Genomic DNA, 27,136 nt, shown 5'->3' with positions numbered 1-27,136 from the left:
GAACCTTTCAGGCCGTGCCACTAAATCTCCCACAACACCGCAATCATGTTTCCTGTTTCCTCTTATGTTTCCTCTTATTAAAAATCTAGGGTCATAGCTCATAAATATATACCCATCACAAACCGCAATTCGGCAAGGTTCTTTACTCTCCGCCACCCGCCATTTGAATGCAGTGTGGGCTCTTGCGTTCAGACGCAGTGTGAGCCTATGCAATTTGGCCACAGGTTCTCCTGTTTGAATCGCAATGTGGGCCCTCCCGTTCAAACGCTATGCAGGCTTTCCAATCGAATTGCAGTGTGGGCTCTCCCGTTCGAAAGCAGTGTGAGCCTCAGCGCATTGGTCGCAGGCTCTCCCATTCGAATCACCATGTGTGCCCTCCCGTTCGACTGCAATGCAGGCTCTCCCGTTCGAATCACAATGTGGGCCCTCTCGTTCGAGTGCAGTGGTGGTGCAGTAATCTTAAGAGCCTTTTAGCTTTTCCCGTTAACCTTGGCATTGGCATTTCCTTTGCTCATGGTCGAAATGAGCCCAACACACAATAAGGTGTGCCTAAATGTGATAAACCATGTGTGCCCTATTTGATACTGCACCCACATTGCCCCACCAGATAATGTGCTGCAGCGCCTGCCAACACTCAATACTGCCGCAGCATTGCCCCCATACTCTCGATTATGCCACAGCATCACCCCCTTTCACATTTTGATACTGCCGCAGCAGTGCCCTGCCATGACAAATGTAATAAAGTTGTATCCTTAACTAACCTTTCGCTTCCCTTAAAGCTGCATATGAACATAATTGACATGTTTTCCATAACTAACCTTTTGCTTCCCTTGCAGATGTATATAAAGGTAATACATTTACGTATTCCTAACTAACCATTTGCTCCCCTACAGGTAAGTACAAACTAACCTTTGCTTCCCTTACAGGTGTTAATAAATCTAATGAAGTCTTTTGTGCCCTACTCGATACCACAGCAACAGTGCCTCACCCATATCAAATGTGTACATGGTTGTTAATATTTTCTCCACAATGACTAAGTTCCATACTTTCATAGAAGTGCATCTACAGCAATGGAAATACAGCAGCGCTCCCACAGGAGCTCCTTCACTATGCCCCCAAATACTCAATCCACTGCCGCAGCAGTGGTTTAAACTCCGCTCCCATGAGAGGCCCACTTTACTCTACTGCCACAGCAGTGGTTTAAACTCCACTCCCACAGGAGTGCCCCCCCTTTTACTATTCCATCCACTGCCACAGCACCGCCTTAACCCTGCTCCTGCAGGAGAACCATTTACTCTACAGCCACAGCAGTGTTTTACCATGCTTCATCCGAAGTCTTTTTGTCTTTGCTTCTCAGCAGCTGCAGCTAGCATTACAGCAGATAGCGGTCACCACCTCCTCTTCTCAAAGCACCATATTTCCCTATCTATGGGTAGTCTATTGAGAGAGGCTACCTCTGCAAACAAGGCCCATTCCTCTCGTTCTCATTCTCCCCGTTCGATTGCTTGCTGGGCTTACCTGTTCGAATGCCATGAGCTCTCTCTCTCTATAGAGCAGTCTCCCATTCGAATTGCAGTGTGAGCCCTCCCTTTCGAACACAGTACGAGCCAACTCTCACTCTTTTTTTCATTCGACTACTTGCTGGGCTTACCCGTTCGAATACCGTGAGCTCTCTCTCTCTTAGAACAGTCTCCTGTTTGAATCACAGTGTGAGCCCTCCCTTTCGAATGCAGCATGAGCCAACTCTCATTTTCACCTTCCCTATTCGCATACCGTGCGCCCATCCACTTGACGAGTGGTGGTCTCTCGTTCGAATCGCAGCATATCCCTCTTGACGAACCATCATACAAGAACACACCTTCAAACAAATGCGTAAAGCACTCCTATACAGATTTTGGGGGGAAGAACAATTCAGAAGCATTGCTGTCCTAAATACTTCCTGCCATAGTCATGGTTCTGTTCTTTCATTTTAACGCCTTTTTGGGGGTAATCAGGAGTCGAGTCTCAAGCTCTGAGCCCTCCAGTATACGGACAGCAAGCCAAATGCATTTATTGCTTCAACACAAGATTACATTAACATACGAACTACTGAAGTACTGTATGTGTATTAATATGGTTTCTTGTCTACTATTTCTTCCTGTTACCCTACCTATCCCTACATTTCTTTGTAATATGTTATAAAACCATCTTCCTGTTCTATCCTCCTCCCATTGTTTTTGCCATCTACTTGTCATTTGTTGTTTATTTATACTTTTCAGTCTTACTATATTTAACATTTATGTCTATATCTCTTTTCTTTGTGGCTTCTTTTGCACCCTCATATGCTATCTAATAGAAATAGAAATGCTACACTGAGTCCCATCATCTGAGTCCTATAAAACTTTTGTAATATCTCAAACAACACATCTGATCTACTTTCAGTATGACTCATTTTTAATGTCGTTAATGAAGAACTTGAGTCAGAACATATAAGAGCCCTCAATGGCCTTATTTCCTCAACCCACTGCAAAACCATTACACTGTTGGTCTAATGGTAGTCTAATTTATTTCCATATCTTCTGTTATCTTTGGTATTTCCCATCCAAAACTCTTTATTTACAGTTTTTATTTTTCACAACATGGTTGTGGCGAACAGGGTGGGGCCAAACGGTATCTGGGCAGAGCGAGGCAGGGAAGATAAGTGGTGAATGAGGTTCACCTGTGTGCCACATCGGTCTCACGTTCCAGTGAGGGGCGGCAGGAGTATTTAAGGAGAGGAGACAGCGGCAGATGAGAGAGAGAGAGATGCATGGAGCTGACTGTGTGTGTGCCGATGTGTCAGTGTGAAGCGACTGCTGAAAAGCAAGCTATCTGTGTATATGGTTTCGTATTGCTGAAAAGCAGTGTGTTATGTGTGACTCTGAAAAGTGTAGTACCGTCGTGTGTAATTAAAGTCTTACGTGGATTGTCAAGCCGGTCCAAGCTTCCTCCTTTGCCATCATTGAACTGCTACAATGGTTTTAAAGTGATCCTTGTTGGATGTTTTTGATTGTGCCCCTGTATATTAACCCAGTTATAATGGCATTTATCCCAATTTAATCTGTAATGCTGTAGTTGGTGTTGATCTAATAGCTCCTGCCTCCTGTACATAATCGTAGTGCCTTCTGAAAGCTGAATGGACCAGAAACATAGTAAGGAAAATATTTTTAAGAACATACAACATTGAGGACATACTGACATCACAAATACACCGTCATTTACAGTTCATTATAGTAGCCTATTATCACAAAATATTTTCAGTAGTTTGCAAGTTAATATAATCCTGTATTAAGGATAGTGTAAACAAGTGTGGCTCATTGTCCTGAGTGAAGGGCTCGAGGCTCGAGCTTGAATACCCCCCCGCCCCCAGACTGGATTAGTACTGATTTAACAGATAGGAGGAGATGGGGAGGTGGAGGGATGCCGGAAACTCTCAGTACCACGTAGAGGTAAGCAGCTGTTTATATACTCTTGCTCTGACTGTGTGATTGGTCAGACTACATTAAATTCCTCCTCCTGAACCTTGTTACTGAAACTATATTTCAGTAGTTTGCAAGTTAATGTAATCCTGTATTAAGGATAGTGTAAACATGTGTGGCTCACTGTCCTGGGCGAAGGGCTCGAGGCTCGAGACTTGAATACCCCCCAAAAGAAGCTTATAAGCAGAACAGAGAGTCGTTAGCTACGGAGCCTTGATTTTAGAAGGATGTGGATTATAAAGAACCTCTGATCCCCAAAAGACAAACCGGAAATGAACAATATGCGGGGCGAGGGCTGGATGTTGCTTGCCAATCTTGTGAGAGATGGGCAGGAGTGCCAAAGAAGATAGAATCGAGCTGGGCCGCTAGCTGATGCAGCTTCGCACATGGGTCCGTGTCGGGGGATAGGAAAATGGGAGGTGTAGGATACGAAGAAATTGGAGGGTGAATGCAAGTTGAAACACTGAAGGGACAGTGGCAGTGCTGCTGTGCGCAAGAGAGGTCATTACGCCGTAACGTGGGGAACACACCCGAGAAAGGGCAGGGTCACCCAGACGGAGGCGTGAATCCTAGCCGGACTGACATTAAGTCTCCCTCCTGGCTTGGTTAGTTCAACAAATGGGCTTGTGTGGCGAACGGTGTGAGCCCTGTGGGAGGAGAAACGGGAAAGCCCACGATACAGATAAACGTGAATGGCTCCAACTGCATTCGGGAGGGAGATCCTACTGCTGATCGAATGGGAGAGCCCTTGAATGGATTGTGTTGGAGGGGTCTGCAATGCCCTATCACGGGGGCCTTGAGCAGTTTGAGCGGAGGCATGAATCCTAGCCACTCGAAACCGACCTGGCTCCCCATCCAGACACAATGAAGGGGCCCTTGCAGCATTCTAACAGAGGAGTCCTCCTTGCACTTCGAATGGGGAGCCCATGATACAAATAAATGTGAGTTAGCTTGCACGCTTTCGAACTGGATAACCCCCTGCTGCGATTCTAAAGGGAGGGCCCTTACGTGTAGTGGCGGGCCCGTCCAGCACTTTGATAATGGGGGGGGGGGACTGGCTGGAGAGACCCCCGTGGCATCCAAATGGTGGGGCCTGCCTTTTTGACAAGGATAAGCAAGTGTCCACCAACAAAATGGTGGGGTGGATTCTTGGGTCGAATTTAGCTGTGGTAGTGAGTTCTGAACAGCGAAGGAAGCTGTAGAAGGCGAGGATGAACAATGAACGTGCTCCTCCTGGACATTGTTAATGAAACTACATTTTATTATGGTCTTATTATTCAGGGGTCTATACACTTTCTTTAAGAAGGCAACAGGGGACTTTTAAATCAACAGCACACAGTTGTTCAACAATTTGTGTTTCAGTGTTTCAGTGTTCTCGTGCAGAAGCAGTCAGGTTTGATCATCACCACTATCTGTAGAAACTGAAAAATGTACTTCATAGATCATGATCAACAGTGGCGGGCCGTGCATTTAAAGTCTAGGCCTTCAGTGTGATTCATGCCATTAAGAAAACACAGTTTCACAATGAATAAGACACCCTATGACTTTGGGCATCATACATTATGTCGCAGCTAACTAATAATACCAATTGACATTTTAAAAACACATCCACGCATGAAAGCCAGAACTTGAAACGACACTTAACGCTCAAGCAAGCCTAATTTTAACTGCAGCATGACTGCTTTGTCTCCCAAACAGACATTCAAAAATCAACATTTTTCATATGAATCTACCAAGGAGGTCTATAATACCTGGAAAAATCTATCTAATAATATTTGTTATTTAAATGTTGCTTGCAATAAATTTTGTTTCGTCAGGGTACACGGTTATGCTGCATTCCATTCAAGTTGGATGTGGAATATTCCTACTTGATTCCCTGATATTCGGAACTGCAACGCTCCCGTTAGCTTAGCAGGGTTTTGACTCTCATTAGAGAGGTCTCCTAGCAACCCAACTGATAAACAATGCTGCAGCGCTAGCATTTGTGCTTCAGGTGTACAATTATCAAAAGAAATAATGTTTTATACACCTGTTTCTGCAGGCATTTGTTAAGCAAGCTTTAATATCATGTAATGTGGAAACGAACTCATTTATCGATATTACTTAAAAAAGTGAATGTTTATCACATACTTTGTATATCTCCCTGAGTGTCGACATGTTTGTGTGATATCATGCCCCTGCATCTCGGTGAAATCGGAGTTGAGAATTTCTTCATGAGCCTACAAGTTGTAATTCTGACTTAAAGATGCATTCCATTGCACTTTTACTAGTAGTAAGTTGTAAAATCTGACTTTCCGAGTTGAATGGAATGCAGCACTACTTTTCAAAACTTGATCCGACATTTAATTCTCAAGCAGCCTAATTTACATTTAGAACAATCCTGATGTTGCTATAACAATGCAAAAAGCACTTACCAATTTACTTGAAGTGAAAATCAGTCCTCCTTTCCTGTTTAATAAATTAAGCAATCACACGGTCATGCAGAACATCTCGTGTTTTTAAATCCATAAGGATCTCTTTCTCAACAGTGATGACAGCCGACTCGTCAGACAGCTTGATCTTACGTTTTTCGCTCTTGAATTACGTACATCACTTAAGCGTGATTGCGTCACTCAAGTCCAGCTAGAAGACCCAGACTGAGACATATCCTAAAGATCACACCCACCAAGAACAAATAAATCAATCTGATTGGCTGATGAATCTGACAATCTGACTTTAGTTGCCCATTCATTTGCACTGTTTAGAGATTCTGAAGAAATTCTGAAGGACTGATGGGGTGAAGCTCAAACTCACGTGCTGCTTCGGGCATGCGATTTGTGAAACAGTTGTCACACTTTTCTTGTAAGCATCAAGGAATAAATTCTAATTGGATAAACTTTTCATTTTTCTCTATTTGTTTGTAGATTAATTAAGAGTGGAAAGCGGTTAAAAATTCATAGGCAAAAAGGTGATTGAGAATGAAAGGATGAAAAATATTTATTTATTTGGCATGTTAGGCCAGCAGAGAAGGCTTTGCTGGCCCTGAGAATTCACCACTGATGATCAAGTTTTACACAATATATCTGGGGTCTGTTCCAGAAAGCAGGTTGAGCAACTAAACCAGGTAAGTTTACTCAGAAAGTTAGTAGCTGATTGACTGAATTGACACAGATTAGGGTGACAAGAAATGAACTTGAAAGAAAAAAGGGGAAGCTAGCAAGCAAGATATTTTTGGATTTTTGTATATAAAAGTATATAGTAATATTTAGAAAGAGGAAATGGTGTAAGACAGGAAGGGGTTGGGGGGCAAAACAAAGCAATAATAAAGAAAAGAAAAATGTGAGTGAAAGGAATAGTAATAATTATTAAATATGATATGGTGACAATAATAATAACAATGATGATAATAAAAAATGAATAGAGAATGTGAGATAGATACTGATGTTATATTTGAATGTGGTGTATTCATTGCAGAGAAAGAAAAAGGTTTGAAACGAAGATGAAGATAAAGAAATACAGGACAAGAGGGGAAAGGAGAAGGAAAAAAATCATAATGTGGCATCAAAGGCATCAAATATAATATGATATAATATAATATAATATTACCACCTACTGGCAATATAGATGTAATATATTTTTAGCTGTCCAGCATTCTCAAGGCGAGGGAGAGGGAGACAATAATTTCAGTATTTTAGGTTTAAGGTTGTGAAGTTTTTTTATTTTAGGTTTATTAGGTTATTATTCTTAATTATACTTCATATATACTAATATACATATTTTATATACTTTTACTAAATATGTACTTTTAGGTAATGCAATTACAAAAATTACAATATCATTGTAATGTGTATTAATAAAGTGATGGTATGACCCTGTGTTGCATTTTACACTCCAAAGTTGGCATGTGTTGATTATAATTGAATATTGAACTGTAAACATAACATTTAAAGAATTATGTTAAATATTAGCAATATTAAAAATGTTATTGCATAATTAGCTGTTTTATTTTGAGACTTTATGTGTTATAAATTATGGAAATAATGGGTAATAAAGAGTAATGTGTTCCTATCAGAGCCGGTCAACCCATTAGGCAGGCGGCTTCCTAGGACGGCATCTCATTGGGTGCGCTGATCTACAGAGCCAAACTCAGAATATATTTTAATGACTTATTATGTGCCTCCAATTTACCCTTCGCTAAGCCCTCTGACACATGTTTGCTATTTTACAATGACAGCGTTTGGAAGTAATATGTGTTTGAGTACTTTTAATTGGGGCTTTATCAGATTAATAAAAAATTTATTTTTTAAAACACATTGTTGCCGGGTCATTTGTAATAGTGACATGAGTTACTCAGAGAGGATACACACAATGTTTTTCTTTCTTCTTTTTTATTTTATTTATTGTTAATCTTTAAATAAATCTGGAGAAGAGCAAGTTATGGATTAAACTGTGTCAGCCCTCATTCCCAAATGAACATCTAACATCTGCAACGACACCTACATTTGCTCCAAGGTAAATTAAAGCTAATAACTGTAAATAAAGTTAATCAAATTACTGTGTAATTTAACAATTTCTTTTACAAAAAACTTCCGATAAATATGCATTATAATGTCACTCTTCATACCAGCCCATGTAATAACCATTCCGTTTATGAGAATATTTTGCAAAAAAGTGCTGTTCACGACAATCTCCTGTTCATTCCAATGGGGAGTTCTGCAGAGCTTGTCTAAGCAAGCGACCATAACCAAGGGAGAGGTGCTTAGCAAAGTGTCAATTATGGTTAGAGGTCTGCAACCCGACTCGGGCCTGATGGGACCCAAGAACCCGACGGGTTTCGGGCCGGGTTCAAGTCAGTTTTTCAAGTAGGACTTAGGGTTCGGGTCGGGTTCGGGTTTGTAATTCATAAAAAAAAAGAAAAAAGAAAGAAAACAGCCTACTGAACTTGTTTCGCGCACGCGCTCTCACTCACAGACACGTGTGAATGGACGAGTTAGGGGCCATTCACACCAAACATGTATTTGCAGATGTCTGTTCTGTTTTCCCATTGTTTTCCTATGCAAACACATGCTGGACGAATGTGTTTGACTTCGCGGTTGCGTGGTGTCTCGCTGTTTCTACGGTGTCTCGCACAGGACAGGCACTGTTTAAACACCGTGTCAAGTTAAAAAGAACTTCAAATTTTCAAAGCCGCATGTCGAGACACCTGCGCTCTGTTTCATTCTTTTTAGCACAGTTGTCACAAAGATTCAACATTCTGAACAAGTTCAGGCTACATAGAGGGGACTGTTACATTGTTTCATAATTTTTCTGCACCAAGTGAAGTTTCAGCAAATAAACGATGAGTTATTGCTTTTTCCCTCTCTACTCTAATGTACTAAACTGTGTATGTTTACTGGTTCGATACTGTTATGAATGTTGCCTATATGCTTACATAAAATACAGCCTATTGCAACAGTGCTTGCTAGGAGAAGAAATTATAAAGATAGTGAGCAATATCAGGTTCGGGTCGGGTACGGGCTTAAAATCTGACGGTATCATTCAGGCCGGGTAGGGTTGAGCCACACTGTCTCGGGTACGGGTTTGGGTTTAATTTTAAGGCCCGTGCAGACCTCTAATTGTGGTACTGTCACTCAGATAACAACTACTGGTGACCCCTAGAGGCGATGTAGAAAAAAAAAAACTGGAACTTTATATAAAAAAACATACATTCATAAAAAGAAAAGAAAAAAACCTACTACCAGGGTAGTTTTTTAATTGTCTTGCGATCATTGAAATGATGCAAAGTGTTCTGAGTGTTTGAATCTCTTGTCTGTTCTCAAAGCACTCATTTTAATCCGGATGAAGAGCTCCACTCCACTAGGTGGCGTGCTGAGATGTCATGGGAATCTTTCTGGCTCACCTTACCCAGGATCAACGTTCATCTAGTGGAAGGAATCACTCATAAAAAAACAACCTGTATAAATGCAGAGTATTCACATTATCACTCAGTACTTCAGTCATCAATTCAGATGAAATATAACAGATAATGGGTTGTCAGATCTGTCAAGATTAATATTTGTGACTGCTTGTTCAACTCTCCATCAAAATATGGGAGCAAAAACACATTTAACAAATCAAAATACATCTAGCTTAAAAAACACAACTACATAAACATCACTTATGTATGACCATCAATGCATTTTCTCACTAAATTATTTGCAATGATCACCACAGTAACAAATCACCATGGGCGTTTTCAAAATGGCATTTTTTGCTCCCTTGAAGGGCACTTCAGGAAGGGGAGACCACTGGAGGGGTCGTTCCAAACAGAAGTAGGAAAGTTCTTTTTTTTTTTTTCACAAAGTGCCCTTTTATAAGACTTTTAGTGAAGGGTACATTCAAACTGTAATGTCATTCTTCCATTACAGTGCCCACATAAAGAGCTTTGTCCTTTGTAATGAGTAGGGCATAGGGATGATCACTTTCATTTGGAATTCGCCCCATATCTCTGTTGCATGTTAATTAGCAGAAAACTCTATCACTTCAGTGCTGATTTTAACTTAACTCTGATTGTTTTTGTTTTGTTCTTTGTAACAAAAACATAGTTCAATATTTTTTACATCAATCCACATTTATATATCTTATTTTCAGTTACAAATCAATAATTAGGTACATTACATGCTTCAATGAGTGCTTCAATGGGTGACATGGGCAGCCGTCCAGGGTGGCATGCTAGAACCGCCACTGACCTGGTGTCAGTAAATCCAACAGTCATGACAACTAATCACTCCCCTGTCTGGACTGGCTGGTGAATGGAGCAGGACAGGCTTAAATATCAAGCAGAGAGCATAAACAGCAAGACTCCTTTCTCCTGCTCCAGATGGTGTAGCTGCTGTATGCACTTCATCGTACCATGTATTTAGTGATTTCCCTTTATAGTTTCATTGCATTGTAAATAATGGAAGATACTGCTTAACTGATAGCTAGTGATGGCAAAATGAAGCTTTCTGAAGCAATGGGGCTTTAAATACAAATGAATTGAAAATGGTTTTATTACTCTAAGCTTCTGGGTAGGGTTGCACCGGCTGTGCGTAAGGTCTCACTTAAGTTGAGACGTAAAGTTCACACTAAGGGCTTAGTAACTACTAGTTAGTTTGTAACTAAGTCAGTGCTTAATTTGGTTGCACCACCTGTTCTTAAGGAAAGACTTAACTAGTAGGTCATAAGCTCTCCGTTAATGCATAGACGCATAATAGTATGTTTACCTGTATTGATCCAATAAGCAGCCTTCAAATTTGTACACAGAACTGTTAAAAAGCTGTGAATTTCAGTTTGATCTTGTTCAAACCTTGTTTGCTCAAATATCTGTCAGCTGTAATAAATGATATCCCCATTGAAATACGATACATAATAAAACAAGACTTCATTAATGGTATTTTTTAGCATATGTAAATAATAATATTAAATAACTGTATCTAAAATGCATAAGGGACAATAAATATATAAATACTAATACAATAGGCTGGAAAAATAGACGTTTATTCATTTTAATATCCATTTTGTATATGTTGAAACTTGACACCAGGCGGAGTACACAGGAAAGTGCACCATTAGATCGGTTTTGTGCTGAAGTAAGTTTTTTATATAATGTTTTCTCCCATTAATGTAAACGAGTGTAAATGCCAACATCATCATATATGTCGAAAGGACTGAAGCCTGTCAACCAAAACATGAGCTCATTGATTTCATTTAATCAGTCTGCTTTTTTATTCCATCCGTTGTCCTGGTCGGAGACTTCTGTAGATATTTAGTTTATATGTAGGGTTCCGTCCTACCTAAGTTTAATGGTGCAACGCTCAAATATTTAGTAGTGTGTAAAATTGTGACTTAGTGCCTATTAACACCACAATTAGGCTAAGTTGTAACTGTATCGCTGGTGCAATCAGCCCCTGGACACAGTTTAATAAACTGGCATCTGGTGGTCAAAAAATTAAGTGCACCTAGTACCTCTGTGGCTGACAAAGCTTTTTTTGGTTTCGAAACAAGAAAAATGATAAACTCTTTATCAACCTTAAAATATTTTTTGAATGTATTGATGTTATTGTTTGATTTAATTATTTGCAATATGCTACATTTTTTATATCAAACAACTAAACAATCATAAATAAAAGGTTTTATTTCTTGTGTGATGGCCAGCAATATGTTTTTCGGTCATTGATCAGGTGTCCAGGCATTTTTCAGGGCCAAGGTGACCCTAGCTGGCACTCCTAAGAACATTAATGAGGAGTTGCTGCATTGTGATGTGATGCACTGTGTTGTGACACAATCCTCCCATAACCATCATTAAATTTTCTTTGACTTGTGCCACAGTAGACCTTGGACCAGAAGGGATAGCCTTTGTTGCCCTCATGCATCGATGAGCCTTGGGTGCCCAACACCCTGTCACTGGTTTGTCCCTGCTCGGACCACTGTCGGTAGGTACTTACCACTGCTGACCGGGAGCACCCCACAAGCCTTGCCGTTTCAGAGATGCTCTGACCAAGTCATCTGGCCAGAACAATTTTGCCCTTTTCAAAGTCGCTCAGGTCTTTACTCCTGCCCATTTCTCCTGCATTCAACATGTTGACTACGAGAACTAATTGTTCACTTACCATCTAATCTACCCAGACCTTGACATGTGTCCTTGTTATATATATATTGTTACATCAAGATGCCGCTGCGGATGGCCACCTCGGTGGCTCTCCAATTCTTTTGTTGTTTTTGTTTGTTTGTCCTGTGTTTAGTAATCTTTTTCCGATCAGTTTTACCAGGGATGAACTGCTGAACATTCAGCAGCATATACCAGACAATCTTTTTCCAGTTTTTGACTATTCGGATGCTTTGCTGGACATTTTAGTCAGAAGCGCAGCTGTGCTGTTCAAGTGACGCAGGCGGGGAATCAGCCCTGCGAAGTATTCATCTAGCGATTCTCTGCTCTCTTCCTAACAAAACGGACGAACTACATCTCCTTACCCATACAAACAAGGACTTTTCAACCTCTGTTGCCTTGTACTTCACAGAAACCTGGCTGAGTGAAGCCATTCCGGACAGCACATTACATCTGCCGGGCTTCCAGCTATTCAGAGCGGATCGCATTGCGGATTTAACGGGGAAAACGAGAGGTGGTGGAACATGCGTTTACATCAATGAAGGTTGGTGTACAGATGTAACAACGTTAAAGAAGATGTGCTGTCCTAATTTGGAAGCATTCCTTATTAACTTTAAGCTTTTTTACTCTCCACAGGAGTTTTCCTCGTTTATTCTGGTGAGCGTTTATATCCCACCACACGCGTGCATGAGCGCCACGCTGCAACAGCTGGATGATCAAATTACAGACACGGAACAATAATACCCGGACTCAGTTATTATTATTGTTGGATTTTAACAAAGCAAACCTCACACGTGAACTGCCCAAATACAAACAGCACATTGCATGCCCAACCAGAGACAGAAATATACTGTATCATTGCAACACAACAATAAAGGATGCACGTTGCCCTGTCCCTAGAGCAGCTTTGGCACTATCTGATCACTGTCTGGTTCATCTTCTTCCAACCTACAGACAGAAACTAAAATCTGCTAAGTCTGTAGTAAAGACTGTAAAGGATGGACCAATGAAGCAGAGCTGGAACTACAAGCCTGCTTTTACTGCACTGATTGGAGTGTTTTTGAGACTGCAGACACCAATCTGGAGGAGCTCACAGATACTGTTACATCATATATCAGTTTCTATGAGGATATATGCATTCCTACTAGGACTTATATAACGTTCAACAATGACAAACCAACGTTTACAGCAAAACTCAGGCAGCTTCGTCAGACCAAAGAGGATGCTTACAGAGGTGGGGATAAAGTCTTGTACAATCAGGCCAGGAACACACTGAATAAGGAAATCAGAGTGGCTAAAAGAAGATACTCTGAGAAGCTGAAAAACAAGTTTTCAGCTAACGACCCTGCATCAGGGTGGAGCGGCCTGAAAGACATTACTAATTTCAAGAGACCTTCCCCCAACACTGTAGGGAACCAACAACTGGCTGATGACTTTAATGTGTTCTACTGTAGATTTGGAATGCCCAATCTCACACCCCACACCCGCTCTGACCTTCACTATACACAAACACCAACACCTCCTGCAAACCCCCTCCAACCCCCTCCTGCTACTCAACCTGCACTTAAGATCTGTGAGGTGTGCTGTGTCTTCCAAAAACAAAAGACAAGGAAAGCACAGGGCCAGGATGGGGTTTCACCCGTGTGTCTTAGATCCTGTGCTAACCCATCTTCACATTGATCTTCAATAGATCACTGGAGCAGTGTGAAGTCCCATGCTGCTTCAAACGCTCAATCATCATTCCTGTCCCAAAGAATCCAAAAGTCACAGGACTTAATGACTACAGACCCATCACTCTGACATCTGTGATCATAAAATCATTTGAGAGACTGGTGTTGGCCCACCTGAAGGACATCACTGGACCCTTTCTAGATCCCCTTCAATTTGTTTATCATGCAAACAGGTGTGTGGAGGATGTAACATCTGGACAGAACAGGGACTTTCAAGACCATCATCCCAGCTATTCTGCAGACTAAATTACACCAACTCTCTGTTCCCACTTCTATCTGTCAGTGGATTACCTGCTTTCTGATGGACAGGCAGCAGCTACTGAGACAGGGGAAATTCACTTCCATCACCTGTACAATCAGCACTGGTGCCCCCCAGGGATGTGTGCTCTCCCCACTACTCTTCTCCCTGTACACAAATGACTGCATCGCCAAGGACCCCTCTGTCAATCTCCTGAAGTTTGCAGATGACACCACTATCATCAGCCTCATCCAAGATGACGATGTGTCTGCATACGGAAGTGAGGTTAAACATCTGACTGTCTGGTGCAATCAAAACAACATGGAACTGAACACACTCAAAACTGTGGAGATGATTGTGGACTTCAGGAGGAACACCCCAACACTGACCCCCCTCACGATTCTAAACAGCACTGTGGCAGCAGTGGAGTCATTCAGGTTCCTGGGCACTACCATCTCACAGGACCTGAAGTGGGAGACACACATTGACTCCATTGTGAAAAAGTCCCAGCAGAGGTTGTACTTCCTTTGCCAGCTGAGGAAGTTCAACCTGCCACAGGCCCTGCTGATACAGTTCTACTCAGCAGTCACTGAGTCTGTCCTCCGCACTTCAATAACTGTTTGTTTAAACCATTAAATATTAAGCCGGTTCTCGCCTCCTTTCCCTTTTGCCTTGTTACATATATATAATGTCTTATTGTGTATTCTCTATATACTTTATTTTCTATTCAATTTTTATTTTGTTCTATTTTATTTATTTTTTGGTTGTTTTTTATTTTTATCTTTGTCTTGTTGCTGTATTGTATTGTTGTGCACAGGAAGCTCCTGTTACCAAGACAAATTCCTTGTATGTGTAAACATACCTGGCAATAAAGCTGATTCTGAGATATATATATACTGTTTATATAAACTCAGCAAAAAAAAAGAAAGAAAGAAACATCCTCTCACTTTCAACTGCTTTTATTTTCAGCAAAATTAACATGTGTAAATATCTGTAAGAACATAAAAAGATTCAACAACTAAGACATAATTTTAACAAGTTTCACAGACATGTGACTAACAGAAATGGAATAATTTGTCCCTGAACAAATGGGGGTCAAAATCAAAAGTAACAGTCAGTATCTGGTGTGGCCACCAGCTGCATTAAGTTCTGCAGTGCATCTCCTCCTCATGGACTGCACCAGATTTGCCAGTTCTTGCTGTGAGATTTTACCCCACCCTTCCACCAAGGCACTTGCGAGTTCCTGGGCATTGTCAGCTGAGGACATGTGAGGCGTCTATTTCTCAAACTAGATACTCTGATGTACTTATCCTCTTGTTTAGTTGTACATCTGGCCTTCCACATCTTTTTCTGTCAGTTTTTTAGCAATTTCAAGCATTGTATTGCCTTCGTTCCTCAAAACACCGGAGTGTTTTTTGACTGATGAGTGTCTAGACAAAGTAGTTTCTTTCTTGCTATTTTTGACCTAATATTGACCTTAAGACATGCCAGTCTATTGCATACTGTGGCAACTCAAAAACAAACACAAAGACAATGTTAAGCTTCATTTAACGAACCAAATATCTTTCAGCAGTGTTTGATTTAATGGCAAGTGATTTTCTAGTACCAAGTTAGCAATTTAGCATGATTACTCAAGGATAAGGTGTTGGAGTGATGGCTGCTGGAAATGGGGCCTGTCAAGATTTGATCAAAAATTACTATTTTCAAATAGTGATGGTGCTGTTTTTTACATCAGTAATGTCTTGACTATACTTTGTGATCAGTTGAATGCCATTTCGGTGAATTAAAGTACCAATTTCTTTCCGAAACAGCAAAATCTGTACATTATTCCAAACCTTTGGCTGCCAGTGTATATACACACATGCTCACAGACCACTTTATTAGGTACACCTGTACACCTACATATTCATGCAAATATCTAATCAGCCAATCATGTGGCATCAGTGCAATACATAAAATCAAGCTGGTACAGGTAAGGAGCTTCAGTTAAAGGTGGAGTAAGTCATTTTAATCCATTACACTTTTTGTCAAATGCCGCAAATATCTCTTCACGGACCGCTAGCTGTCCATTATGTGTGTGCACTGAAAAAAACTCCGGTGTTTTTACACAGCTCTAGCTCTGTAAATGGGAAAGTGGATCGGACCGATCCACACAACACTGTTGCGATCACACAGCATTGGCAATGGGCGTACATGAATTTTGGGTGTGGAGCTTCTGAAGAAGCACTGAAGGGAGGGGTGTGTTTGTTTGGCTGTTGAGTTCAAATATCAACAGTCTTTCTCAGAAATCGCTTAATCCACCTTTAATGTTCACATCAACCATTAGAATGGGGAAAAATGTCATCTCAGTTAATTTGACTGTGACATGATTGTTGGTGCCAGAGGGCTGGTTTGAGTATTTCTGTAACTGCTGATCTCCTGGGATTTTCACTTTCAACAGTCTCCAATGGTGCCAAAAACAAAAAAACATCCAGTGAGCAGCAGTTCTGTGGATGGAACACCTTGTTGATGAAAGAGGTCAATGGAGAATGGCTAGACTGGTTCAAGCTGACAGAAAGGCTATGGTAACTCAGATAACCACTCTGTACAATTGTAGAATAGCATCTCAGAATTAGGGATGTGCGAAACTAGTCGACTAAACGGTTTTGATGCTGCTAGTCGACACTGGAATTACTAGTCAGTTAATATTTCACCCCATTAAACTGATAAACATTTTTACACATTTACATTTGGCTTTATATTTTTACAGAGGTTGCGCTTAAATTACTGTCATATTAATGTAAAATTTTTAAAATAGAATTAATAATACAAATATTATTTTAAAAAGAGGATATCTGATGGGGGCTCAGCAAGTAAAGACGCTGACTACCACACCTGGAGTTGCAAGTTCAAATCCAGGGTGTGCTGAGTGACTCCAGTCAGGCTTCCTAAGCAACCAGTTGGCCCAGTTGCTAGGGTGGGTAGAGTCACATTGGATTAACCTCCTCATGGTCGCTATAATGTGGTTCTCGCTCTTGGTGGGGTGCATGGTGAGTTGTGCATGGATGCCACGGAGAATAGCGTGAAGCCTCCACACATGCTAGGTCTCTGCGGTAATGCGCTCAACAAGCCACGTGATAAAATGTGTGGATTGACTGTCTCAGAAGCGGAGGCAACTGAGATTTGTCCTCCACCACCCGGATTGAGGCGAGTCACTATGCCACCACGAGGACCTAGAGTGCATTGGGCATGCCAAATTGGGGAGAAAAAAAAACAAACAAAAAAACAAAGAGGATATCTGGAGCAGATACCAAGCTTCATTTCACCTCAGGCTGGGACTTTCAAACGTTTGGAAATCCAATTACCACACCACCGCCAAAGTGATTTCATAACTACTTTGCTGAGTTTTCTCATCTAGCGAGAGGGCATTTTCCTGTGCGTGCCGGGAGAGAGAGAGGGAGGAAGCAAGGGCAGGAATCGTTCTGAAAGTCCCTATGGATATTTTCTACATTTGAGTCTTCTTTAAATCTGTGCATGCTTGTACGTTATTTTTCTGCTGTGCAGGCTTTTTCAAGCGCAGGATAATCGCCTCAGGTGAGTCAAGTCCCATCTTTCACTGGACCATATCGTCGTGTTAATTTTGCTCATCAAGAAGTGTATGCTTTTGAGTAAGTAGCCTAGAAAATGACTGTTTTAGGCTAGGTATGTCATTTTTTAAATCTGCTGATTAGGGATGAAGGCTATTTTCATTAAAGTGCTGACTGCTTAATGGGTTAAACTGTCTTTTATTCTGTGTGCAAGTCATGTTTAGAATACATTAGGTTTATTTTAGGCTACATCACAGGACTATTTTTTTCTATTCTATAGCTACTTTTTTATTTTACATCGTAACTGTTATTAGTTAATGTTCTTTATCAAACAGCTGTCATATTAGATCAATGGCTAATGCATGACTGCGCGTCGTGAAATATATGAGAAAAACAAATGTCTCTCGTAGATTTGGCTTAGCCTACCTGTTAATTATTTTCAACAATATCCTTACTGTTTTAATATGTTAAGTAACTTTTACTTGGTGAATTCCGCTTAGAACAGGCTGGGTTGCTCTATTGGTCCTGCACTATTCTTTCAATTGTTTTCAATAAATATGACTTAAATATTCCCTAACGTTGATTCAGTGAATGCATGTCATGTTCTATATTTAATGTAAAATTATCATAATGCAAGGCTAGCATGTTGTAGATAAATGCCCCTTTACAGTGGAATTTAGTGTCGGATTTGGAATAGATTAAATATTTTAAATGGTTCGCATAAACACTTTTTTTTTTTATTACTCTTTTCTGAAGGTTGGTCTCTGTTTAGACTAGTCGACTTCAAAATTTTCATTTAAACATCAGTGAAATTAGTCGTTCTGCACATCCTTACTCCGAGTGCACAACACATCGAACTACATACAGAATATATATATATATATATATATATATATATATATATATTTTTTTTTTTTTTTTTTTTTTTTTGCTACAACACTATAATGTAGCTCTACTTCCTACTATCCCTTACATAGAAAGCCAGCTGATTCATCACTACAGGTAAATACAATGTAGCAAATGAGCCTATTAGATGCAATGCTTAATTTCATACCAATGACACACCATTACCTGCAAATTACTATGAGCAGTCCTTTTACTATGATGTCTTGATGGAAATTTTCGCGCATTAATGTCACTGCTTTGACTTCTCTCTAGTATGCACTCTCTCATGTTGTTTTAAGGCGTTTGACTGAATGAAACTCTTTCCACATTGAAAGCATGTGTAAGGCCTCTCTCCAGTGTGAATTCTCATGTGAATGCCAAGGCATCCTTTACGCAAAAAAACTCTTCCCACACTGAGAGTGTTAGTGATGTTTCTCTCTGAAGACAAAAAGACGACAACAGAAGGCCGAGGGCTTAAAAAGAGTGGCTTTCATTAGAGCTCAAGCAAGAACCAAACTGGTATACAAAAATAAAGAAGAAAAGGAGAGGAGAACAAGTGAACTGAACAACAAAACAACAGCTGTGTCTTATACTCCCTTAACTAGGGCATGACCAAAGTCACACAAAACTTGTGAGATGCGCCTGCTAATTTTCAGGCACACACATAAATAAACAGTCAAGACAAGGTCAGTACATGAAAATCACATGAAGTCAAGTGGATATAGTATAGTTGATTATGTAATAAATGCAGTACAATATAAATGAATGTTCTCTGGGAGCCGGGTTAAATGAACAATCACTGTTATTGCATTCCTGATATACAGACCCTCAGTCACCCCTCAGATTACATACATGTTACTTGCACCATATAGTAAAAAGAAAAATAGAAAATTGATTAATATAATAAGAAAACACATATAGATCAATCAATGACACACCATTACCTGCAAATTACTCTGAGCAAAGTTTTTTTTACTATGATGTTTTGACGGAAACTTTCCCACATTAAGGTCACTGCTTTGACTTCTCTCTAGTATGCAATTTCTCATGTTGTTTTAGGGCGTTTGACTGAATGAAACTCTTTCCACACTGAGAGCATGCATAAGGCCTCTCTCCAGTGTGAATTCTCATGTGAATGCCAAGGCATGCTTTACGCAAAAAACTCTTCCCACACTGAGAGCATACAAAAGGCTTCTCTCCAGTGTGACTTCTCATGTGAGTATAACGGCCTCCTCTATTCGTGAAGCTTCTTCCACACTGATGGCAAGTGTAAGGCTTCTCTCCGGTGTGACACCTTACATGATCTTTAAGGCCTGATCTGTGTGCAAAACACTTCCCACACTGATGGCATATGAAAGGCTTCTCTCCAGTGTGAATTCTCATGTGCTCTTTAAGAGATCCTACAGACGTGAAACTATTACCACACAGAAGGCATTTAAAAGGCTTCTCTCCGGTGTGAAATAGCATGTGTCTTTTAAGGGCTAATTTCTCTATGTAACTTTTTCCACACTGAAGGCATGCAAAAGGCCTCTCTCCAGTGTGAATTCTTATGTGCTTTTTAAGTTTTCCTTTCTGTGTGAAACTCTTACCACACTGAGAGCACGTAAAAGGTTTCTCTCCAGTGTGAAATAGCATGTGTCTTTTAAGGGATAACTTGTCTATGTAACCTTTCCCACATTGAAGGCAAGTGTAAGGCCTCTCTCCAGTGTGAATTCTCATGTGCTTTTTAAGTTTTCCTTTCACTCTGAAACTCTTTTCACACTGAGGGCATGTGAAAGGTTTCTCTCCAGTGTGAATTAGCATATGCACATTAAGGGATCCTTTACATGTGAAACTATTACCACACTGAAGGCATGTGAAAGGTTTTTCTCCAGTGTGAACTATTTTATGTTTCTGTGTAAAACTCTTTCCATACTGAGGACATGTGAAGGAATTTTCTGGTTGAGTTTTGTTTTGTGAGGAATTCTTCTCAGTCTGTGAGCAAGTAAAATATGTTTCTCCAGTTATGAAACAATGAGGATTCTGATACTGATGTTCCTCCTTCACTTCATTCCGTTCTTGACTTTCTTCTTTCACTTCTATTGGTTCTTGATGTTCCTCTTTCATTTCCATCAAATCTGAAAAGAAAATATCAATGAAAGGCAATATAAGTGACCTTCAATGTAATAGAAGAAATTGAATGGAACAAATCATCAGGGTTCAAGTATTTATTTTTAAATCATATTTAATATACTAAAGATTAAAAAAAATAAGTGTTTTGCTCATGTCGATTCAAGTGAACAAATTAGAAATTCACAATTTGGCAAAATAAAAATAAAAAGTTTTTTTGTTGTCATATTGCGATTGCAACTGGGATATGTTAAATATTTAACATCTTAAAATGCTGGTGCTTCAATACTGAGGACAAAGAACAAAAATGCATAACACTTGCTTGACTACTGCAGTCCAACCACAGCAGATTGCAAGACTGATTCTAGTAGCAGCCAATTTAATTAGCACAGTCCAACAATTGTAAAATAATTTGTACAAAATAGATATAGAGATAGACAGACAGATTGTTATTACTACTACTACATTAAATATTACAATTTACTATAATGTAAAAAAAAAAATCTTTAGCAATTTCTTCACTTTCACACATCTAGATTAGTTGAATTTTTATATTTTTTTAGAAAACACGAACCATTTTTCGTTCATGTTTTGACGATAGCTTCTCACATTCACTTTGAAGCGCCCAGCACATGCAGACTATATACAGTTCAAGTCAGAAGTTTACATACACCTTAGCAAAATACATTTAAACTCAGTTTTACACAATTCTTGTCATTTAAGCGTAGAAAAATATTCCCTGTCTTAGGTCAGTTGGGATCACTAATGTCATGAATAATAGTAGAGAGAATGATTTATTTCAGCTTTTATTTCTTTCATCACATTCCCAGTGGGTCAGAAGTTTACATACACTTTGTTAGTATTTGGTAGCACTGCCTTTAAATTGTTTAACTTGGGTCAAACTTTTGGGTAGTGTTCCACAAGTTTCTCACAATAAGTTGCTGGAATTTTGTCCCATTCCTCCAGACAGAACTGGTGTAACTGAGTCAGGTTTGTAGGCCTCCTTGCTCGCACACGCTTTTTCAGTTCTGCCCACAAATTTTCTATCGGATTGAGGTCAGGGCTTTGTGATGGCCACTCCAATACCTTGACTTTGTTGTCCTTAAGCCATTTTGCCACAACTTTAGAGGTATGCTTGGTGTCTTTGTACATTTGGAAGATCCATTTGTGACTGAGCTTTAACTTCATGGCTGATGTCTTGAGATGTTGCTTCAATATATCCACATAATTTTCCTTCCTCAAGATGCCATCTATTTTTTGAAGTGCACCAGTCCCTCCTGTAGCAAAGCACCCCCACAACATGATGCTGCCACCACCATGCTTCACAGTTGGGATGGTGATCTTCGGCTTGCAAGCCTCACCCTTTTTCCTCCAAACATAATGATGGTCATTATGGCCAAACAGTAAAATTTTTGTTTCATCAGACCAGAGGGCAATTCTCCAAAAAGTAAGATCTTTTTCCCCATGTGCACTTGCAAACTGTAGTCTGGCTTTTTTATGGTGGTTTTGGAGCAGTGGCTTCTTCCTTGCAGAGCAGCCTTTCAGGTTATGTCGATATAGGAATCGTTTTACTGTGGATATTGTCTACTGATTTCGTCCACGCATCTTCACAAGGTCCTTTGCTGTTTTTCTGGGATTGATTAGCACTTTTCGCACCAAACTACGTTCATCTCTAGGAGTCTCCTTCCTGAGCAGTATGATGGCTGTGTGGTCCCGTGGTGTTTATACTTGCATACTATTGTTTGTACAGATGAACGTGGTACCTTCAGGCATTTGGAAATTGCTCCCAAGGATGAACCAGACTTGTAGAGGTCCACAATTTTTTTCTGAGGTCTTGGCCGATTTCTTTTGATTTTCCCATGATGTCAAGCAAAGAGGCACTGAGTTTGAAGATAGACCTTAAAATACATCCACAGGTACACCTCCAGTTGACTCCAATTAACCTATCAGAAGCTAATTGTCTAATTACTTAAATTCATTTTCTGGAATTTTCCGGAAATTTTTTTATTTAATTTTCTTAAAGGCACAGTTAACACAGTGTATGTAAACTTCTGATCCACTGGAATTGTGATATAGTCAATTAAGTGTGAAACAATCTGTCTGTAAACAACTGTTGGAAAAATGACTTGTGTCATGCACAAAGCAGATGTACTAAACTACTTGCCTAAACTATAATTTGCTAATATGAAATATGTGGAGTGGTTAAAAAATTAGTTTTAATGACTTCAACCTAAGTGTATGTAAACTTCTGACTTCTACTGTATTTATTTCATTAACTCTGCTTTTTGTGGTTTATTCACAATATTAGGATACATCACAATCTTAATTTGATTGTGTATTCATACATTCATTTTATCTCAAATATGTCAAATTCCAGGATATTCCACATTTTACAGTTAATTCCATTTTTATGACTGGATTTTATGATATGACTCCTGTGATTTAATTCATGTCTTCAGAAATGACACAAACAGTGGATTTCTAGCTCAACTACACTTCCTAGTGCTTGACATATGCGCAGATGGCTAGATGGTTTGGTATCAAGCTTGAAATCTTGATTGGCAAGGAGACTGCTGATTTCAAGATTTATAGTGAAAAAGAAATTATGTTTTGGTCTGTTCTCACCCAAAACCGATTGGATCGCTTTAGAAGACATGGATTAAACCACAGGAGTATTATAGATTACTTTTATGCTACCTTTGTGCTTTCTGAGCTTCAAAGTTTTGGTCACCATTCACTTGTATTGTATGGACCTACTGAGCTTAAATTTTCTTCTAAAAATCTTCATTTGTGTTCCGCAGATTAAATAAAGTCATACACATCTGGGATGGCATGAGGGTGAGTAAATGATGAGAGATTTTTCATTTTTGGCAAACTATTCCTTTAATGAATACAACCTTATTGTAAAGTTTTACCAAACCCATTGATTCGGTAGTGTGAAGAGTATTCAACTTGACAAGTCCATTCTTGTTGGAAATCTTTCATGTTATTTTTTCATCAGAACCAAAGAGTTTGTCATCTTCAGAATTATTGGCAGATCATTCAAAATGCCTTCCATCACAAGATGCAGTCTCTGTTGCTGACTCTATGAGAAAACTCCTCCTTGGAGTGGCGATCTCTGAAGCCTTTAAAAATCAAGCCAATCTATTGGCAGATGACATTTGACACTCCACCCCTGATGCCATCAGGATTTCCAAATGAAGGGAAGAGAGAGCATCTCTCTGTCCCTTTACAATAAGAATTCAGTAGAGCGACAAGCATACGCAATGTCTCGCTTTATTCCTTTCAGGGAACCAAGGTTACAGTTGTAACCGGACTGTTCCTTTTCAGTCAGTCACTTCGACGCTGTATAAGTTGCTGTTGCTATGGGAAACTGTATACTATCATGCTGTGCTACTGATCGTGCGCACAAGCTGTGTTCTCTAGCTGTACGGGTAGTGCAATAACAAAGACATAATCCCCTTCTTTGCATGAAAAGAGGAAGACAGGGCCAAAAAGATACCACATAGTTTAGAAATGAGGAATGCTACTAATTAAAGAGTAGGGTGAGTCGGGGTGGGGTTGTGCGGAGAGTGTGAGAGAGGAGAGATGCAAACACTGGCACGGCTTTACGGAAGAAACAGGTTATGTAACGCAACCTCAAACTATATTGATATAAACGGTATTGTCTCATCCTATATGTCGTTTGAAAATATATCGATATACCTTAAAAAGTCGATATACCACCCAGCCCTAGTGTGAACTAATCTTAAACTCTGGATCAAAGCCTGAGTTGACAGAGAAAGTTGATGAGCAGCATCAAGATATTTTTTGTAAAATTTAGACTGATTAGATTGGTTTGGTTTAGCATTCCTCTACATAGCGTGAATCACACACATATGCGAGTAAATTTAGCGCAGTGCTACTAAAATATGTCTGTTTTTAGCCACTGGCTAGTAAATATTAACATTTCACCTGCCAGTGATTGAGTTGTGTAGTGTCGAAGCACCGAGATCCTTTTACTGAATAAAAAGCAGAAGATTAAGAAGCTGTATTCAGCCTCATCTTTCCCTGCATGCTGTGTCTCATGAGTGCACAGGAAAACAAGTTTGTGTCATTCAACTCTGAACGTCTGGAACCATCTACAGAGGCTTGCGCCAAACTCCCTTGAAAATATAAACGAGGTATAAACTTATTAATTTAATAGTGAAAGCAAAGCGCTCCATTTTCACTTAAACAACATGTAATGGCAAATGTCCGTGGTCATTTCGGGTTCATTCACTCACTGTTAATGACATGCACACACAGTAGATGCCCACCTACTCTATTTCTGTGGAGATGATAAAATGCAAGAAATAGAATCTCAAAGTCTTCCTACATGAGAAATTAGGGCACATGGGTTAATCAGAGAGCCTTAAAATAATGTATGGAAGTGATTCATTTAAGAATACTATAATACAATAGCTATACAGGTTGGCTGGGTTTAAAAAAAGTATGAAAATTTAAAATGGACTAAGACTAAACCTGACACACACACACAAAAAAAAGGACATATTTTAGTTATTTAGAAATATTTTTATACTTAAAATATACTTAAAATATTACTTTATTTTAAAATGTATGCTTTTACATTTTGTCTTTGCTTGTCATTCATATGTTTTTAAAGCTTTAAAAGAAAATCATATAGCCTTTTGGGTCGAGGAAAAAAAAAGAAAAGAAAAAAAAAAGAAAATGCTTTCGATTTCTCTCGCAAAACTTTGCGGACCCCCGAGAATTTTAGCGTGCTCTCGCAAAATGTTTGCGTTCTCTTGCAGATTATTTTGAGTACTCACCAGCTAGTCGAATAAGAATATCACAAACTGATTTTTATTTGCGCATTTGCCTGCCAGAAGCAACACGGCAAAGTGGTACAAGAAAGTTAGAAGCTTCAGACCAGTATGTGTTTTGTGTTCAATTTCTGAACAAAGCTCATTTTACAAAAAGCCAACTTTCACCACTTGTTTTTCAAATAATAACATTAAATATTAAATAATAAAATTTTATTGAGCCTTTATGTAGACTCAGAATTTATGTAAGTGCATTACACATATGCCATCAGTACTGGTTTCTATATAAGCTCCAAGTGAGAGCAAATGTTTTTGTTGTTATTTTTAAATCCCCCCCCCCCATTTTTTTTATTATTATTATTTTTTAAAGAAAAGCATAGTTTGTTGAAGTTAGCTTATTTTGAAACTTTTTGTAACTTGGTTCTTGGTAATATTTGTGGGGAAAAAAAAAAAAAAAAATATATATATATATATATATATATATATATATATATATATATATATATTATTTTATGTATTTTTCATACTTGTTATTTTTTAATTTCATTTTAAATTACGAGTAATCGATAATTGGGTTAGAGTACTCAACTACAAAATTACTTGAAAATACCCATCCCTAAACTGTACAAATTTCACCTAAACATCAACATTTGTGAGATGTATTTACACAGTAATGTATTTATATTTGTGGAATAAACAATAAGAATGAACTTTTAAGTAAAAAACGTAAAGTTAGACCACTGAGGAAGATTTGTCTGTCATTATTCAATTATTCAACTAAATTGTGAAAATACATTTGATTTATTATTTTACATTCAATTCCAAAAATACACTAAAGAATGGTATCAGAAGAATGATGCCAGGTAACTATTCTTAAGGGTGCATCTCCCACATCTTCCCCTATCTTTGCGTGTTTTAAAGGTTATTTGTCAGCTGCTCTGGTTTAATAACTACAGTCATCAAATCTGTTCAACTGTCTGAATGTAAAGAATGAAGAATGAACACCAACCTGTTTGTTCGTCAGTGTGTTCGGTTTTAATTCTGCATGCTTCTGGATAAGCCATATCTTCACTCTCCTCTTTAATAAACATCTTTACAACAGTGTCACACAGATTTCACTTGTTTCCTGGAGTTTTACAATTCTCCCGCCGAAAATAAACACTAGAAATAAAACAGATGAAAGACACACATTTATTCTCATTCAGCGCAGAGAATCATCATCATCATCTTCTTCTTCTTTCTTTCTTTTCTTCTCTTCTCTACTGGTGATTCACAAACTAATACAGCGCAATATTGCCACCTACTGAAAGCATCTGGACCAGAGACGTAAAGAAAATATTTTCAAGAACACACTGTACAACATCGAAGAACATACGGACATCAAATACACTGTCGTTTACTGTTAGTCAGTAGTGTAGTCTAGGGCATATGCAGGCATACGCCATTTGCCCACCTATCCTTCTTAGGATTTTGCGTTTGCCCACCTGAAACCCCCCACTGGCGGCCAAAGGTTTGGAATAATGTAAACATTTTGCTGTGTCATAAGGAAATTGGTACTTTAATTCAACAAATTGGCATTCAGCTGATCACAGTGTATAGTCAGGACATTACTGATGTAAAAAACAGCACCATCACTATTTGAAAAAAGTCATTTTTGATCAAATCTAGACAGGCCCCATTTCCAGCAGCCATCACTCCAAC

At 39.2% G+C, this 27,136-nt stretch overlaps 1 protein-coding gene across 3 annotated transcripts in view; it reads right to left on the bottom strand.

Annotated features, from left to right (window-relative positions):
* LOC127450354 (gastrula zinc finger protein XlCGF26.1-like) overlaps window positions 1–26,681 on the bottom strand; it is a 175,374-nt gene extending 148,693 nt beyond the window's left edge. For 2 of the 3 annotated variants that reach the window (XR_007898967.1, XM_051714413.1), the window contains exon 1: window positions 26,445–26,681. Coding sequence is in view for 2 of the 3 variants with exons in the window: in XM_051714413.1 (XP_051570373.1) it covers window positions 26,445–26,526 (82 nt within the window). In the remaining variant the exon portion in view is untranslated. Of the gene's footprint in view, window positions 1–18,995; window positions 20,639–26,444 lie in introns of those variants that run through there. The other variant, XM_051714416.1, reaches the window with a different exon arrangement.
* Between the last annotated feature and the right edge of the window lie 455 nt (window positions 26,682–27,136).

Source organism: Myxocyprinus asiaticus, chromosome 13 (genome assembly GCF_019703515.2).
Source record: "Myxocyprinus asiaticus isolate MX2 ecotype Aquarium Trade chromosome 13, UBuf_Myxa_2, whole genome shotgun sequence".
Taxonomy (NCBI): Eukaryota; Metazoa; Chordata; class Actinopteri; order Cypriniformes; family Catostomidae; genus Myxocyprinus; species Myxocyprinus asiaticus.
Note: the sequence above shows the minus strand (reverse complement) of the source record. Positions and strands in the feature narration are given on the sequence as shown.